The 15,271-nt window shown below is 46.0% G+C and overlaps 1 protein-coding gene across 1 annotated transcript in view; it reads left to right on the forward strand.

Annotated features, from left to right (window-relative positions):
- LOC147612585 (uncharacterized) overlaps positions 1-15,271 on the forward strand; it is a 114,752-nt gene that overhangs the window by 70,112 nt on the left and 29,369 nt on the right. The window contains exon 3 of the mRNA XM_086783193.1: positions 11,416-11,502. Within this exon, the coding sequence (XP_086639319.1) occupies positions 11,416-11,502 (87 nt within the window). The remainder of the gene's footprint in view (positions 1-11,415; positions 11,503-15,271) is intronic.

The raw sequence follows: 15,271 nt of genomic DNA on the forward strand, positions 1-15,271 counted from the left end.
GAATTACCCACTGAAGGGCCCCCTATCCCGTTATCGGAATAGTATTTGCTTTATTACTTTGAAGAGATTGACTGTGGACTGACGATAAGCCAAACGCAAGATCTTGGAGGACCAAGAGTCGGGTTGAACTGTACACGGCTGTAGAAGCATTGTTGAAATATGGAAGCAAGAGCTAGAAACTAGAAGACTAGAAGTAAAATAAGAACAAGATAGAAGGACAAAGAGTTACCTTGAGATGAGTGTAGACAAGACACAAGCTAGATAGATTGCAATGATGTGACCCATGAATATATGGGCCAAAGTACAAGACATAGAGCAAGAGTGCTTATGGGATGATTGTAGAGGTGCCACATGGCACACACTCAAGACACAAAGACTCAACTGAGACTAGACAAATGTAGACTAGGGAAATAGTACACCTAGTGTGCACTTATCTCCAACACCCTCCTTAAGTGGACACTAGGAGAAAGACAGAAAGACAAGACTAGAAGACAGACATAAAGATCGATAGACTGAGAGACAAGACAGAAGACATGACAGACAAAGATCCTGAGACACCCCTCCTCAAGTATGTCATGTGCATCACAGATGCCATGGACATGCTCAGGGCTAGATCCAGAAGAGGCAGCCAGATAACGACTAGGAACCAGATAAAGTCAGGATGATGGAGCACAGAACTCAGAGCACCTCTGCAGTGCAGACTGAAGCAAGGCTTGGAGAAAGAACCAAAGGGATGCTGTCGGCTGACATCAGCATGGTCAAAGAGCTGTCGGCAGCATACTGGAGTGGTCGGCTGAGCCAGCAGATAAGTTCAGCAAGCAGGCGCCAAAGTCAGGACCAGTCGGCTGATTTAATAAGCATTTAATGCTTTTAGAACTGGCCGACCAGCAGTCGGCCAGCTCCTATCTTGTCCAAGAGGGCTATAAAAGGCACCAAGTGCTCCATGTGTTACTCATTCCACCCACTAGGGGTGTGGGTCACTTAGAGGTCCCATAGGGGACAGAAATTAGGGTTAGGAACCTTTTTATGAAGGCAGCCCACGGCTGCAAAGATCTGTACCTTTTTTGTACATAGTATATACTGAAAATTCCAGCACTTCTCACTCTCTCTCTCTACTCTCTCTCTACCTGCGTTTTTGCATCATGGTGCGTTTTTGCATCAGAAGGTCTTCAAGAGTGTTTAGGGCTGAAAGAAGATTACCCAGAGCTTCTGCGCGTTACATTGGTATCAGAGCATCAGGCTCAGCAAAGCTAAACACTGATTCAGTCCCATATGATGGTGTACAGGTCCAAGGTACAGGAAAGTACACGGATTCGAAGCCCAAGGCGGGAACACAAATCGGGAAGAACTCCCAGGAGGTTTGTTGGTGGTGTTCCACAGTGCCAGATGGGGATGGCAGTTCCGTGAGCTAGATGGGTTCTAAGGGAACGGTCCCAAGGGAGGATGATCCTCCAAGGGTGATGTGAGAGTGCCAGACTGAGTTCCAGGAACGAAGACCAAGACGGTGTTCAGAGTCAGGGCAGGAATGGATTGTGGACTAGAGGAAGACCAGATGCATAGATCTTCATCAGAGACAGAGTGGTTTGGAGAACAGACCGGATTTTCAGAGAGAAAGGTTTGCCAGGGATGGATGATGACAGAGGGACTTCGGAACAGGATTGGGATGATGACAGTCATCCAAGAGCAGGTTGGATTCCCGTCATCAAGTTTAGCAGAGGGGGATGTCATGTGCATCACAGATGCCATGGACATGCTCAGGGCTAGATCCAGAAGAGGTAGCCAGATAACGACTAGGAACCAGATAAAGTCAGGATGATGGAGCACAGAACTCAGAGCACCTCTGCAGTGCAGACTGAAGCAAGGCTTGGAGAAAGAACCAAAGGGATGCTGTCGGCTGACATCAGCATGGTCAAAGAGCTGTCGGCAGCATACTGGAGTGGTCGGCTGAGCCAGCAGATAAGGGCAGCAAGCAGGCGCCAAAGTCAGGACCAGTCGGCTGATTTAATAAGCATTTAATGCTTTTAGAACTGGCCGACCAGCAGTCGGCCAGCTCCTATCTTGTCCAAGAGGGCTATAAAAGGCACCAAGTGCTCCATGTGTTACTCATTCCACCCACTAGGGGTGTGGGTCACTTAGAGGTCCCATAGGGGACAGAAATTAGGGTTAGGAACCTTTTTATGAAGGCAGCCCACGGCTGCAAAGATCTGTACCTTTTTTGTACATAGTATATACTGAAAATTCTAGCACTTCTCACTCTCTCTCTCTCCTCTCTCTCTACCTGCGTTTTTGCATCATGGTGCGTTTTTGCATCAGAAGGTCTTCAAGAGTGTTTAGGGCTGAAAGAAGATTACCCAGAGCTTCTGCGCGTTACAAAGTGATATCCTCATATGGGTCCACAAGGATAGGGACAAGATGGATCTAAAACAAGACACAGTCAGATTGATAGACAAATAGACAGACAGACAAGACTCGATAGACAGAAGACTGACTGTAGACAAACAGATGGACCTTGAAGACATCCCCTCCTCAAGGGCAATCTCTGCCTCTCGGGTAGGGACAAGAGAGAGGTCCTAAAGCAGAATGAGTAAGACATAGAACCCATTGACCTACATCATCGGTGGTCAAAGTGGTAGACAAGAAAGATGAAGTAATCAGAAAGCCCACTCCTCATCATATGAGGAATGAACAGCAAGATCTGCTGATGGAGATGCTGCAGCAACATGGGCTGAGGTAGATGCAGGGGCTGATGTAGAGGGTTTAGAGTAGCAGTCCTTCTCCCGGTGATTATCATGGCCACAAATGGTGCATGGATGAGCCTTGAAGCAGTCCTTCTCCATATGATTAGTTTTGCCACAATGGGTGCAAGGCTTTCTTACCTTAGAACTTCCTTTCTTTGCTAAAAATGCAGTGTCAGTTACCTTTTGTTGTTGAGTTCTTTCCTCTTCTTGGAGAACATTGATGATACCTTCAAGAGTAGGATTATTGTGATACTTGAAGGTAGTGACAAGAGTAGCATAGGTGTCAGGTAAGCTTTTGAGAAGCACAGCAATAGCAATATCTTCGGAGATGGGGGACTTCACTGATGCAAGCTGAACCATAAGACTGCGAAGATAATTGACATGAGAGGCTATAGTAGCTCCCTCTTGCATATATAGATCAAAGAATGAGATCATAAGTGCAATCTTAGAGTTTTTAGAGCGGGGTCCAAAAAGGGTATCCAAAGTGATCCATGCTCGAGAAGCAGATTGTATGTCGGAGATGTGATGAATGTAATCATCTCCAAGACCGAGCAAGATGATAGCATAGGCTTTGTCATTCTTGGCAGTGGGAACATAAGTGACAACTTGCTCAATGTCGGAATCTTCGGGCGTAGCATGGTGAACAACGTCCCAAAGACTTTCTTTCATAAGATGGCACTTGATTTTGATTTGCCAAGTATGAAAGTTGGACCCATTGAATTTGTCGATAGACATGAGAGAATGAGTAGAAGAGGCCATGTGGGAAGGTCTTACCTCTTGCTAAAATGCAAGGGCAGTGTCTATTCCCTTACAAGATTGCAAAAATGAATGAAAGAAGAGATCCAAAATGTTTTTAGAATCCGGCTCTCTCACCACTTGTCAAGGCCATAGCATGTGACAGCCCATCGAAGTATGAGGAACCAGCAGTTTGCAGATATGAGCATGAACAAAAGGAGACAATGCACAGTACCTTGTAGACTCTTCAAGAGGAAGCGATGGCAGAACTGAATAGTTAGGCGGCCTGAAGGGGAAAAATAGATGGCGGCTGTAATCAGGGCGTGAGCAGACTGTTGTAGAAATAGACAGTTGTAGCAAATGCCCACGAAGGTCCAAGTCGGGCTGCAACGTCAAAAACAGGTCGGCCAGGAGCTGTATGAGCCTGAACACGTACGGGAGTCCGAAGCAGCTGCTGGAAAACAGGCCGGAAGCCTCTGGAATAGGGCGGCAGCAAGAAAGTGGCCGGACAGCAACTGAACAGGCCCGGCCTGAACTGAATGTGAATAGGCTGAGGTAAAAAGAAAGGCCTGCAGCAGCAGCAGGGCAGAACTGAAGTAGAATAGGTGCGGTTGGTCCTAAAAGCTGAGCGCAGCTAGGGAGATGGTGGCCTGAAGCTATGGCGGGCAACACAGAGCAGGAGCAGCCTGCTCTGATACCATGTTGAAATATGGAAGCAAGAGCTAGAAACTAGAAGACTAGAAGTAAAATAAGAACAAGATAGAAGGACAAAGAGTTACCTTGAGATGAGTGTAGACAAGACACAAGCTAGATAGATTACAATGATGTGACCCATGAATATATGGGCCAAAGTACAAGACATAGAGCAAGAGTGCTTATGGGATAATTGTAGAGGTGCCACATGGCACACACTCAAGACACAAAGACTCAACTGAGACTAGACAAATGTAGACTAGGGAAACAGTACACCTAGTGTGCACTTATCTCCAACAAGCACCAATGATGACCAATCTCGAGCCTATGCACTCTTCCCAATGGATGTAGGAAGGCTGTAAATATGAGGCTGAGAGAAGGGACTGATTGGGACTGTTCTAGGCTATGTATGAATGCTGAAAATGAGTATGAATGCTGAGTTTTACCTTCACGAAGTGGCTGAAGCAAAACAATGAGTTGTATGCGGGCTGAATGGTGTTAGATGCAGAAAACGCAAGGATGAAGATGCACAGATGCTGGCCGGCTGCTGTGTATGCTGAAAACGCAAGGCTGATGGAGCTCTGAGGCTGGCCGGCTGCAAGAGATGCTGTGTTTTACTGAATGAAGGCTGAACCTGTCAAGCGATGATGCTTCAGGGCTGTGGACTGCAACACTTGAGCTTTGATGGCTGAATGTTCAATCGTTTATGCTCCTTGTGCTGAAGGCTCACACGCTTGAAGATACGTCAATGAAAAGATGCAATAGCAAGGCTATTTATATGCTCATGTGCTGGTCGGTTGGCTCCCTAGAGCAACACGACTGGATCTTATTAATAAATGATAAGTCAGGCACGAGCTACGTAGGTCATTCCTCAGCCTTAGACAAACAGTCACTCAGTCAGTCCAAGTCCCTTAACCCACTTCAAGAGATGCATTCATGCATGTAGAGTCAGTAGAAGCCTTAGGGTTTGCATTAGAAAGCACTTTGCATATTGCATATCATTCATCCATTGCATATAGACCATTGCAGAAGCCTTCAGATATCATCTAGTATTTATTAGTATTTATTAGTATTTATTAGTATTTATCTGGCATTTCTCCCATATTTTCTAGCATTATTATAGCAAGAAAATACCATCAATCCTGTACTGAGGATTACAATGGGGTCACAACGTATGACAAATATCAACCTAAAGGGTACTAATAATGTGCAATGTTGCACTGATGATGATGAGCCATCTTGTCACCATGCACTACAGTGCAGAGTGCATGTGACAGAAGCCCATCCGTGCCATTGTGCCTTTCAAGAAGTCACAATCCATTCTGTCATAAGCTTTTTCAAAGTCTAGCAAAAGAAGGGCAAGGGGTTATTGGCTAGATTTACCCCACTCCACAGCTTCCCGGAATGAAAAGATGTTATAAAAAATACTCCTTCCTTGGAGGAAACCATTTTGTGTATCATGAATAACTCTCTGAAGAACGGGCTGAAGCTTCATCACAGTCAGGCTTGCAAATGAAGCTTGACCACACATAAGATCCTTCAGCTTCTAGAACTAGCACCCCCCCCCCCCCAACTCACAAGAGGAATAACATAGGAATGGAGCGTTTTATAAGGTGTTACAAACATATAAGAGAAAAAACACACACATGGTTTATTTAATTCAGATTTTGGGAGACATTCCGGAGAGAGAATACACTCACACATAAATAATCATGAAAAAACAAATATGGGAGGAAATCCTTCAATATGTGGAGCCCGTAGAGGAAGTCAACGGCGGAGGAGCCGCATGCGGGGAAATACTGGGAAGGCTAGGGCTACTCTCGTGGAGCTATCAAGCCCCAAAATGCAAAGGGTGCATGCCCTTCGATTTTGGCTCAAGAGGCCAATTTGAACAAAACCCCTAAATTCCGATCTTTACAGGCTTCAATTTCTGAAGTAGTTCTCTGATGTTGTAGTTTAATTTGATGCATAAATAAAAAAGTTGAAAGAACCCCAAATTTTTACCATTAATTTTGAAAAAAAAGCCCTAATTTTTGATGTAGAGGCTACTGATTTTCCAAATTGAAAAGAAGCCCTAAAATTTGAAGTGTGAATCTGACGATTTCCTCAACTTGAAAACTTTGGTGATTTCTGAGTGAGTGTGCTACTCAGGTGGCAGATCAGAGGTGAATGGGCGGCGCTTCATAAAGGCAACTAGTTAGAGGCGGAAGCAGGGGTGTGTGTCGTCACAGAGGTTGAACGGCGCTGCAGGTGCTGCAAGTCATCGACACCATCATCATTAGCAGTGACGGCAGACAGCAGCAGCAGCAGTAGGCACAAAAGGCTGACGAGCAGCGCACTCAGCAGCGAATGCCCCTTCGCTCTCTCCTTTTTTTTTGATGACACGGATTGGAAACCTTAATTATTAGGTGGTCGATTGACGGGCGACGAATAGTAGAGAAGCGGCGATGTGTCATTTGCTTGGCGACGAGCAGTTCAAAGAAGGCGGACAAGAATTTGCAGCAAAAGGCAGGTCGGCGGCGGATAGGATGGAGCGTCAGTGGTGATACTTTAGGCGAGAAGCTGATGGCGACCAGGTGTAGTGGCAAGCGGCTCCAACAGCACAGGTTTAATGCGAGGAGTAAAGCATGTAGGTGGCAAATATGTGGCAAAAGCGTAACCCTAAATGTGAAGAGCAGCCTAACCAAGCTCTGATACCAGTTGAAGACTCTAGGAATAGGGTTTCAAGAGAAAGCTAAGGAGGATGAAAAATGTCCTTCATGGCTACTGTGTGTGCAGTGATAGAGAGAGAGAGAGAGAGAAAGAAAGAAAGAAAGAAAGATATATTAAGCGTCTACTAAAGACCCAATGGGCCTATGAGACCAAATTGATACCATAATGTCCATGGCATATCTCATCATGGAGTGGAAAATAAAACAAGAAGAAAACATAAACATAGCTATCTCACTGGAGTGATACAGAAGTGTCCATGGAAACTCATCTTGGAATACTAAGAACATAAAAACATGGGAGCAACATCAGCTCCGAGTAGATGGTATACCACTCTCCAAGATATCAAGCATGGGGCTGATGAGTATGGCCGAGAGGTCTCCCTCAGCTATGTCACATGGAAAGGTAGCTCGATGGCGGTGGAGCATGTCCTGGATCTAGAGCTGATGAGGTGATCGTGGCTGACGGGGGAGTTGAGGGCATCGGGCACACTGGAGTGTAGAGGCTCAGTCCGAGGTAACTCCTCTCAGGCGAGGTAGGTCCAGAGCTGCTCGTGGAGGGTCCACAAGATCCACTATGTCGGTGTCCTCCACCTCCTGGGTCCGGAAGAAACTGGTGATGGTTGGCTGGCGAGGGAGGGGGCGGGGTGGCTGGAGCCGAGGCTCTATCAAGAAGGTGTCCCTCTGTCTGCAGAGCTCAAGCAAGAAGAGGCCCAGGCAATGCTGGTCTTGGAAGTCAATGATCCCAGAGAGTGGACCGAATCCCTCACGAAATAGATAGTGAAATCTCCCGCGGATCTCATAGTTACTGGGCAGCGGCATATGTAATGCTCCTCCATCTCAACCTGGTGTGGCATAGTCGGCAGATCCTCTCCCCGTATGAGCTTCCCGGCTCTGAAGATGCGCTCAGCTCTACCTGTCTCTGCTCTGAGGCGATGGGATGAAACCCATATTTGACCAATCGCAATCCGCATGGCATGGGACATGTGAACACTCAAGTAGCCCGCCGGCTGCTGGATGAATCCATCCTCAGTGAGTGCGAGGAAGTGATCTCTGTAGAAGTGCATCTTCGTGGGGAGCTCCAGAGGTGTGATCCATGTGCAATGTATGTAGAGGGTGAGAAGATCTGACCGGATAACCTGGTTGGTATCCTCATGAGACAGCCGGAGAAAAGGGGAGTCCGAACTGTAGTGAAGGGGGAGTAGGCGGTCCATGTAGAGCCCATATACTGAGAATAGTGGAAACTACTGCATACCATACTCCAGAGTGCCCCTCAAGTGCTAGTTGTCTGGAGGACTCCAGGGCAAGCCTCGGGTACCTGTAGGGATCCATGTGACTGATGCGATGGAGGTATGTGATTGTCTGGAAGAGTGCCTTCACTACCATCGGGGCTGCAACAAACTCTGCCTGGATAATCTGGTGTGGAACTGATGGTTTGTTGCGGATCATACGGGAGAACATCATGACCTGCTGGGGCCTCTCAACTCGCTGCCAATCCTCATCGGATAAATCTGGCCCTAGAAAGCCGCTCCATACATCAAGGTTGGTGTGATGAGGGTGTCAAAAAGCCAGCCCTTCGTCCTGGGCTCTTGGAAATGTGACTGGAAGCACTGCTGCTCAAGTAAGCTCAAGGCTGCATATCCCCGCGTCACTTTGGCATGTGCTACGGGAAGCATGGTAAAGCGTGGGCCACTGAAAGTGACACCATGGTAGACATAGGATGAGACAATCTCCACAGAATCCCCTCTATATGTGAAGCTCAATTTGGATGTGAAGGGAATAGAGGTATTGAAGACCATTGCCTTGGTTTTACCAAGGTTAACAGAGAGGTCCCGTTGAGTGCAAAAGTCATGTAAGGCATCCAACTGTCTCTGAAGCCCTTCGGCTGAGTCTGAGAGGACGACGATGTCATCTGCATAAAGTAGTATGGGGATCAATATACCTGCCAGTGTGGGACCAGCCCCGCCTAATCCATCAATGAAGCTCGAGATCTCATCAATGTAGAGGCCGAAAAGAGTGGGTGATAGAGGGCAGCCCTGTTTCACCCCAATAGTGCTGGAAATCTCCTGTGATGTACCTCCTGGGGCTCTCACTCGTCCGGTGACGGACTCATAGAGGGTGATGATACTCCAAACCATGTCAGATGGGACTCCGATCTCCTGTAGACGGTGTAGGAGGCTGGCTTGGGGTACAGTATCAAAAGCTTTGCGGAAATCCACAAAGCGGCAGTAAATCCTCTGATGTGCTCTACCCTCCTCGATGATGGCACGGAGGGTGAAGATGTGGTCAAGGGTAGAGTAGCTCCTCCGAAAGCCAGCCTGTCGTGAGGCTTTGCATCCCTGGCTCTCTGCAAATGAACTGAGCTCCGCCTCTAGCACTGATCCATCGAGTTTGGCCAATGTGTGGCCAATCAGTAGAGAGAGAGAGAGAGAGAGAGAGAGAGAGAGAGAGAGAGAGAGAGAGAGAGAGATTTTATTAAGGTCTTCCGAAAGACCGAACTTGGCCTATGAGACAAATCAGTGTACCTGTGTGGGGTATCCTCTGTCATCCCAACAAAATGAAAAAGTACTGAACTAAAAAGCTGAATCTGGGTGTGCACCAAGTACAATGAGTGGGGGAGGTGATGGAGCTAGCTAGGTAACCGCACTAGAGAGAATATGTTGCACGACCCGATCTTCTTGTTGATTTGATATATTGAAGCTTACACCAAGTACATGCTTTTATAGGCTGAATGCCTTATCTTTCTCAACACTCTATTCATTGGGCAATGACACTAATAGGGAGCATAGTTTTTTTCATACGCGTATGATTGGCCAAGCATACATTTGCTTGCGTATGAAACGCCGAATGATACTTGTCCCAAAAATTTGGGGGAAAATATCAAGATCATGAGGAAGACGGTGCCCACATCGAGGGTGCTCACAACGATGGCCAACATCCCAAAGCACATGGTATTCTTGATCGGCACAAACGCATCCAGGACAGTCGTCTTAGCGCCTACGAGGTTGAGCTGCAGCTTGAGCCCTTGTGCGATGAGGCTAGACAGCAAGTAGAATGCAAAGGAGAGCACCTCAAACATTACAAGGCTTCTGGCCAGAGTCTAGACTAGCTGGCGCGTAGCACACAAGGGTCCCCTGTCTCAACCATAGTTCATAACATACGTTTAGCAAATGCATACGCATTCAGGTATGCAAGAATGTTTCGAGTATGTTTTAGTCCCAGGCCGAGTAACATACGTGACAAATATAATACCTCATAGAAAGGACGAGATTTAGACAAGTAGATACAAATATACATTGTCAACTCAAGCTCTCCAAGTTCCATTATAAAAACTTACAAAGTTACAACTTACAAGTTACATAAATGCTCATGGTGTGGACTGATTTTCGATTAAAAAAGCGTAGCACCTTTCAAAAAACGTAAAACCTTAGAAAAGCATTAAAAAAAAAAACAAGTATGAAAGACGAGTTTCAAACGCGTATGTTGCAAACGAAGCAAACGCGAATGTTATGAACTATGGTCTCAACTAAGGTTGCTCCACTGTCGAGATTCAGCCCAAGAAACATGACTGTCCTGAGAAGACCGGATTAACGGTCACTAATGTCCTCCATCAAGCACACCTATCAGTTCTACGATCTGGACACGAAGCTCAGAGTCGTGGAGATGTAGGCCGGCCGACATCAAGACGATCCAGGCAATCATTCAAGCATATCCCGTCGATCCCTTCACCACTCTCGCTCTTCCCAAGTTGAGCTCATTTTCTTATGGCACCCCACGCCTTCCCACATTTGTCCTCCAATGATCGCCAAACTACGGTGGAAACACCGGCGCTCCCTTCTGCGACATCAATGAAGATGGTCTTGCGCACTATTTGAACTAGTCCAAAAAATTTGGGGGAAAGTATTGGGGAAACGATTCTGTGCGTGCCCCACTGCACTGTGCATTGTGTGTGCACTATACATCTTCTTCTCCAACCATCCAGTGTCCAATCAGCAATGTCTGGCTCTGCCGCTTCCGAAGAAGTGATTTTCCCCAAATTTGTTTTTGCAGATGGTGCGTCCGAAGGGATCAGAGTGGGAGTATGTGGTAACTTCGAGGAAAATTGGGAGAGGGCAATTTACATCTCAGTGCAAGTACTGCCCACATACATGGAATGGAGGTTCACATATGTTTCAGGCCAGGGGTCCAAAGCATACTTCAAACATACTTTCATACCCGTATTTGTATGCCGTATGGTTGCCGTATGAAAAAACTATGATAGGGAGTGTTCACACACACTTCACACTCATAGGGAGTGTTCACACACACCTTCTATGTCCTGGTTGGGCAAATAGATCTAGACCTGATGTAGCCTTGATCTTCTCACAAGGCGGTAGAGAGGGCATATGCCTCAGAAGGACCATTGAGATTTTTTTTTTCAGTTGTTTATTTATTTATTTTGTGGTTTAAGTATATAATTCAATTTTCTATTTGTTTCAACAGTTTTTTTAAACATAGTATTGGAAAGAAACAAAACTTCAAAATTTGTTTTGTGAGTGTAGGTTTTTCTGGACATTTTGATGCGCCCTGGTTCAGAAGTGAAACTTCCAGTTAATGCGTCACATGGAATGATCATCTACATTTTGGAGGTATGGGTAGAACATAGGTTTTTACCTTTCTTTTGCAAAGCTACATGAGCAAGTTCTGTGGTCAGGATATCATGCAGTCTTTTTCCTACCCTTGACTCGAAGCTACTATGGGTTTCAAGAAAGATTTTGATGTAAAGAACTGAGGCTTAGCTTGGTTTTATTAGTACGTGTGGATCCAACTGCTTCTGTTCAAACAATAATTTTCATGTCTTCTGCTGTTGTGTCATTGTGGTTATGGTAGCAGTGGACATTTCATTAGCTATCTGAAAGGTCGGAGATTAAGAGAGTGAATGCTGTGTGCAAAAGTTGGAAATCTATCTTGCGGAATGGAAAGTGTGAGCATATGGCACGTTAGAAACATGAACACTGGTTTTTCACACTCAAAGCAGGTGTAATAGTCAAGATTCAATAGGGGTGGTGCGTTTTCAGCTGTTTATATTACCACCCCCACCTCCCGCCTCCCACCCACACACACACACTCTCTCTCTCTCTCTCTCACACACACACACACACACACACACAAGCAAAGATTCTTCTATTAGTGAAAGGAGAACATCCGCTCGTGGACGGAATTACATCTTTCCAAAAGGGTAGAGTGTGTTGGGATTCGGAGTCTCATGTGTGTGAGTCCCCTCGTGTGAACCCGTGTTTGTGTGTCTGTATGTGTGTGTGAACAGCCCCTAAAAGGGTTATTGTTCTAGTAGTGTGTGAACACACTATTATAAGTGATAGGGTAAGTTTGCCATGTGGCATACACTTATTAGATTGTGATATTTGTATGGGTGAAAAGATAAGGCTGCAAGCCTACAAAAGCATTATACTTATTGAGTGAACATCACTTCTATCATATCAATTAATCTATCATTGAGTCATGCAATACTCTCTCTCTACAGTTCGGCATTCTCTCTCTCTCTCTCTCTCTCTCTCTCTCTCTCTCTCTCTCTCTCCCCATGGATTTGCATCCACCTTAGCTTAGGTTCTCTATACACACCATGTAATTTAACATGGTATTCAGAGCAGGTTACACCATCGTCACAGCTGCCTTCGCCAATCTGTCCGCCCTGATCAGCACATGCTAATGCTGCTGCCTTCGAATACTACCTCCATCGCTGTGCAGCTCCTGTCTGCCCAGATCTGCAGACCTACCATTGAATACAGCTGCCATTGCTGCTCCTCTGTAGCCATTGCCTCAGCCACCGCATGTGTGTCGTCTGTCTGACACCCTGTGCACTGTGTGTGCGCCGCCTCCCCCATCCAGCACCACCACTGTGCCCAACTTGCGCTACTCTCGCCTGTGCAGTCGCCGCCTAGGTCGCCCGCTCCACATTCAGCCGTCAGCAGCAGCCTGTATCAAATATACCCACAGAGTGACACATCAGCAACAATTTGGGGCTTTTCAGAAATTAGGTAAAAATTATCTAATTGATGCTCTTGGACGCAACACAATTTGGGGTTTTCAAAGTTGGGGACAAAATTCCTTAATTAAAGCTTCCACATCAACAATTATTTCCATTTTAGGGAAAATCATAAAATTAAACACCATGTACGTATTCATAAAATTTGGGTTTTTTTTCCCAAATTGGTCTCCTGCATAAAATTGGAGCCATGCCAGCAGCATTGGCATGGATACATCGCTGAAAGAGATTACTCTTCACCAACACATGCTCGAGGGGAAGTTTTCAAACTTCCAAAAATTATCCGGGGTTCTCTGCCTGGGAAGACCCCTAAAAACTGAAGTAAATAACCTCTATGTGTGTTTTCCATTTCCTAATGCCTTACTGTTATGAAAGGTCTCGTTTCCGTGTCATACCCTACTTAGAGCAACGAGGGGTGTCTTGGTAAGCTAATGTAGGTAGCCATGTGTGGTCAAGCTCTCATATCAGGCACTCCGAAGGGGGGTTTGTTGGGATCCGGAGTCTCATGTGTGTGAGTCCCCTGGTGTGTGTGAACCTCTTTTTGTGTGTCTGTGTGTCTGTATGTGTGTGTGTGTGTGTGTGAACAACCCCTTATTGTTCTAGTAGTGTGTGAACACACCCTTATAAGTGATAAGGTAAGTGTGCCATGTGGCATACACTCAAATAGAGTGTGATATTTGTATGGGTCAAAAGATAAGGCTGCAAGCCTACAGAAGCATTGTACTTGTTTGCTGAGTGAACATCACTTCTATCATATCAATCAATCTATCATTGAGTTGTGCAATACTCTCTCTCTATAGTTCAACTCTCTCTCTCTCTTTTCTTTTCCAGACAGTGTATCAAATGTCACATGGTTGTTACTCTGGTCTCATAGGTCACTTTGGCCTTTTGAAGACGTTAATATAACATTTCATTTCTCTCTCTCTCTCTCTCTCTCATAGTGAGAGGAACAGAGTATTGAGACAGGATCTATGGCAGCTCTATACACGAGAGACATGGATATCGCCTACACAGCCTCTTCCACCGAAGATGCTATACTACAGAGATCACTTCATGAGTATCACTGATGATGGATTTATAGAGAGGCCTAGATAGATGGAGGGCTTTTTACCACACGGCTCCCGAGTGGCTATTGGTCAGCTCAGAGTTTCATCACACCGATTGGAGATTGAGACTGGCAGAGCAGCACGGATCCCCCGAGAGGAGAGGGTATGCAGATTGTGCAGAGAGGAGGTGGAGAGTGAGGAGCATTATGTATGCAGATGCAGAGCATATACAGCCATCAGAGAGAGATATCCCATTTTATTCAGAGAGCCACATTCCCTACGCCAGATCTTTGAGACAGCAGACCAGCGCATACTGGGGAGATACATTCTAGACATACAGCGCCACAGAGAGACATTATTACAGGCTCAGACAGCTCCAGAGGGGGGGCGACAGACACAGATTACTACATTTTTTCAGAGATCCATACCCCTCCCAGCCCCTACACGGCAGGGAATTACTCTCCAGAGAGCAGAGACACTTAGAGCCCGCAGGAGACAGAGGACACCTGGCTTTCGGACACCACGCCTATACCAGAGAGAGATGACAGAGATCAGAGCTCAGTTTCACAGAAGCTCCTAGGATGATTACCACTCCAGCCGTATACTGTTGTACTCACTGTCACTTTTGTACTCCCCCATATTCATGTATTCATGTATCCATGTACTCATGTACCCCATTTTGACTAGTAGCATTAGCTTCCCACTCTCCCTAGTTGCTGCTTCCGGATGCTCCCTACTGATGTATTGTAGGGCTAGATACTTACCTTCAGTTCTTTCTTTTCTTTTCCAGACAGTGTATCAGATGTCACATGGTTGTAACTTCGGTCTCATAGGTCACTTTGGCCTTTTGAAGACGTTAATATAACATTTCATTTCTACCCATGGATATCTTCCATCCACCTTAGCTTAGGTTCTTTGTACACACACCATGTAATTGAACAGAGTGTACAGTGTAAAAAATGAGATGGGGGGAGCCAAGACTAGGGGCCTATAATGCCAAATGATTCGTGTGTCTATTCGAGTGAGGAAAGATCCCAGATTCCAATTATGTAGGAAGGTGGTGCGACGCATGATCTGTGAGTCACCCACCCGGTGCTCTTAGTTCCCTTGAAGGGTATGGATGAGGTCCATCTAGATAGAGTGAATATTCTCCACTGGTGGGTGCCTTTTCCCTTGATGGCCTCATTGCATCATGCCCGCTAGATACGCCACAGATGTTGGTAATGAGCTCCCACATTGATCACTGTGTGCCCGAGGGGACAAAGGTGCCGCTAGAGCCGAAGTAGTGGTAGTAGTGGAGATCATGAA

Source organism: Cibotium barometz, chromosome 45 (genome assembly GCF_041138505.1).
Source record: "Cibotium barometz isolate CiBa-2024 chromosome 45, ASM4113850v1, whole genome shotgun sequence".
Taxonomy (NCBI): Eukaryota; Viridiplantae; Streptophyta; class Polypodiopsida; order Cyatheales; family Cibotiaceae; genus Cibotium; species Cibotium barometz.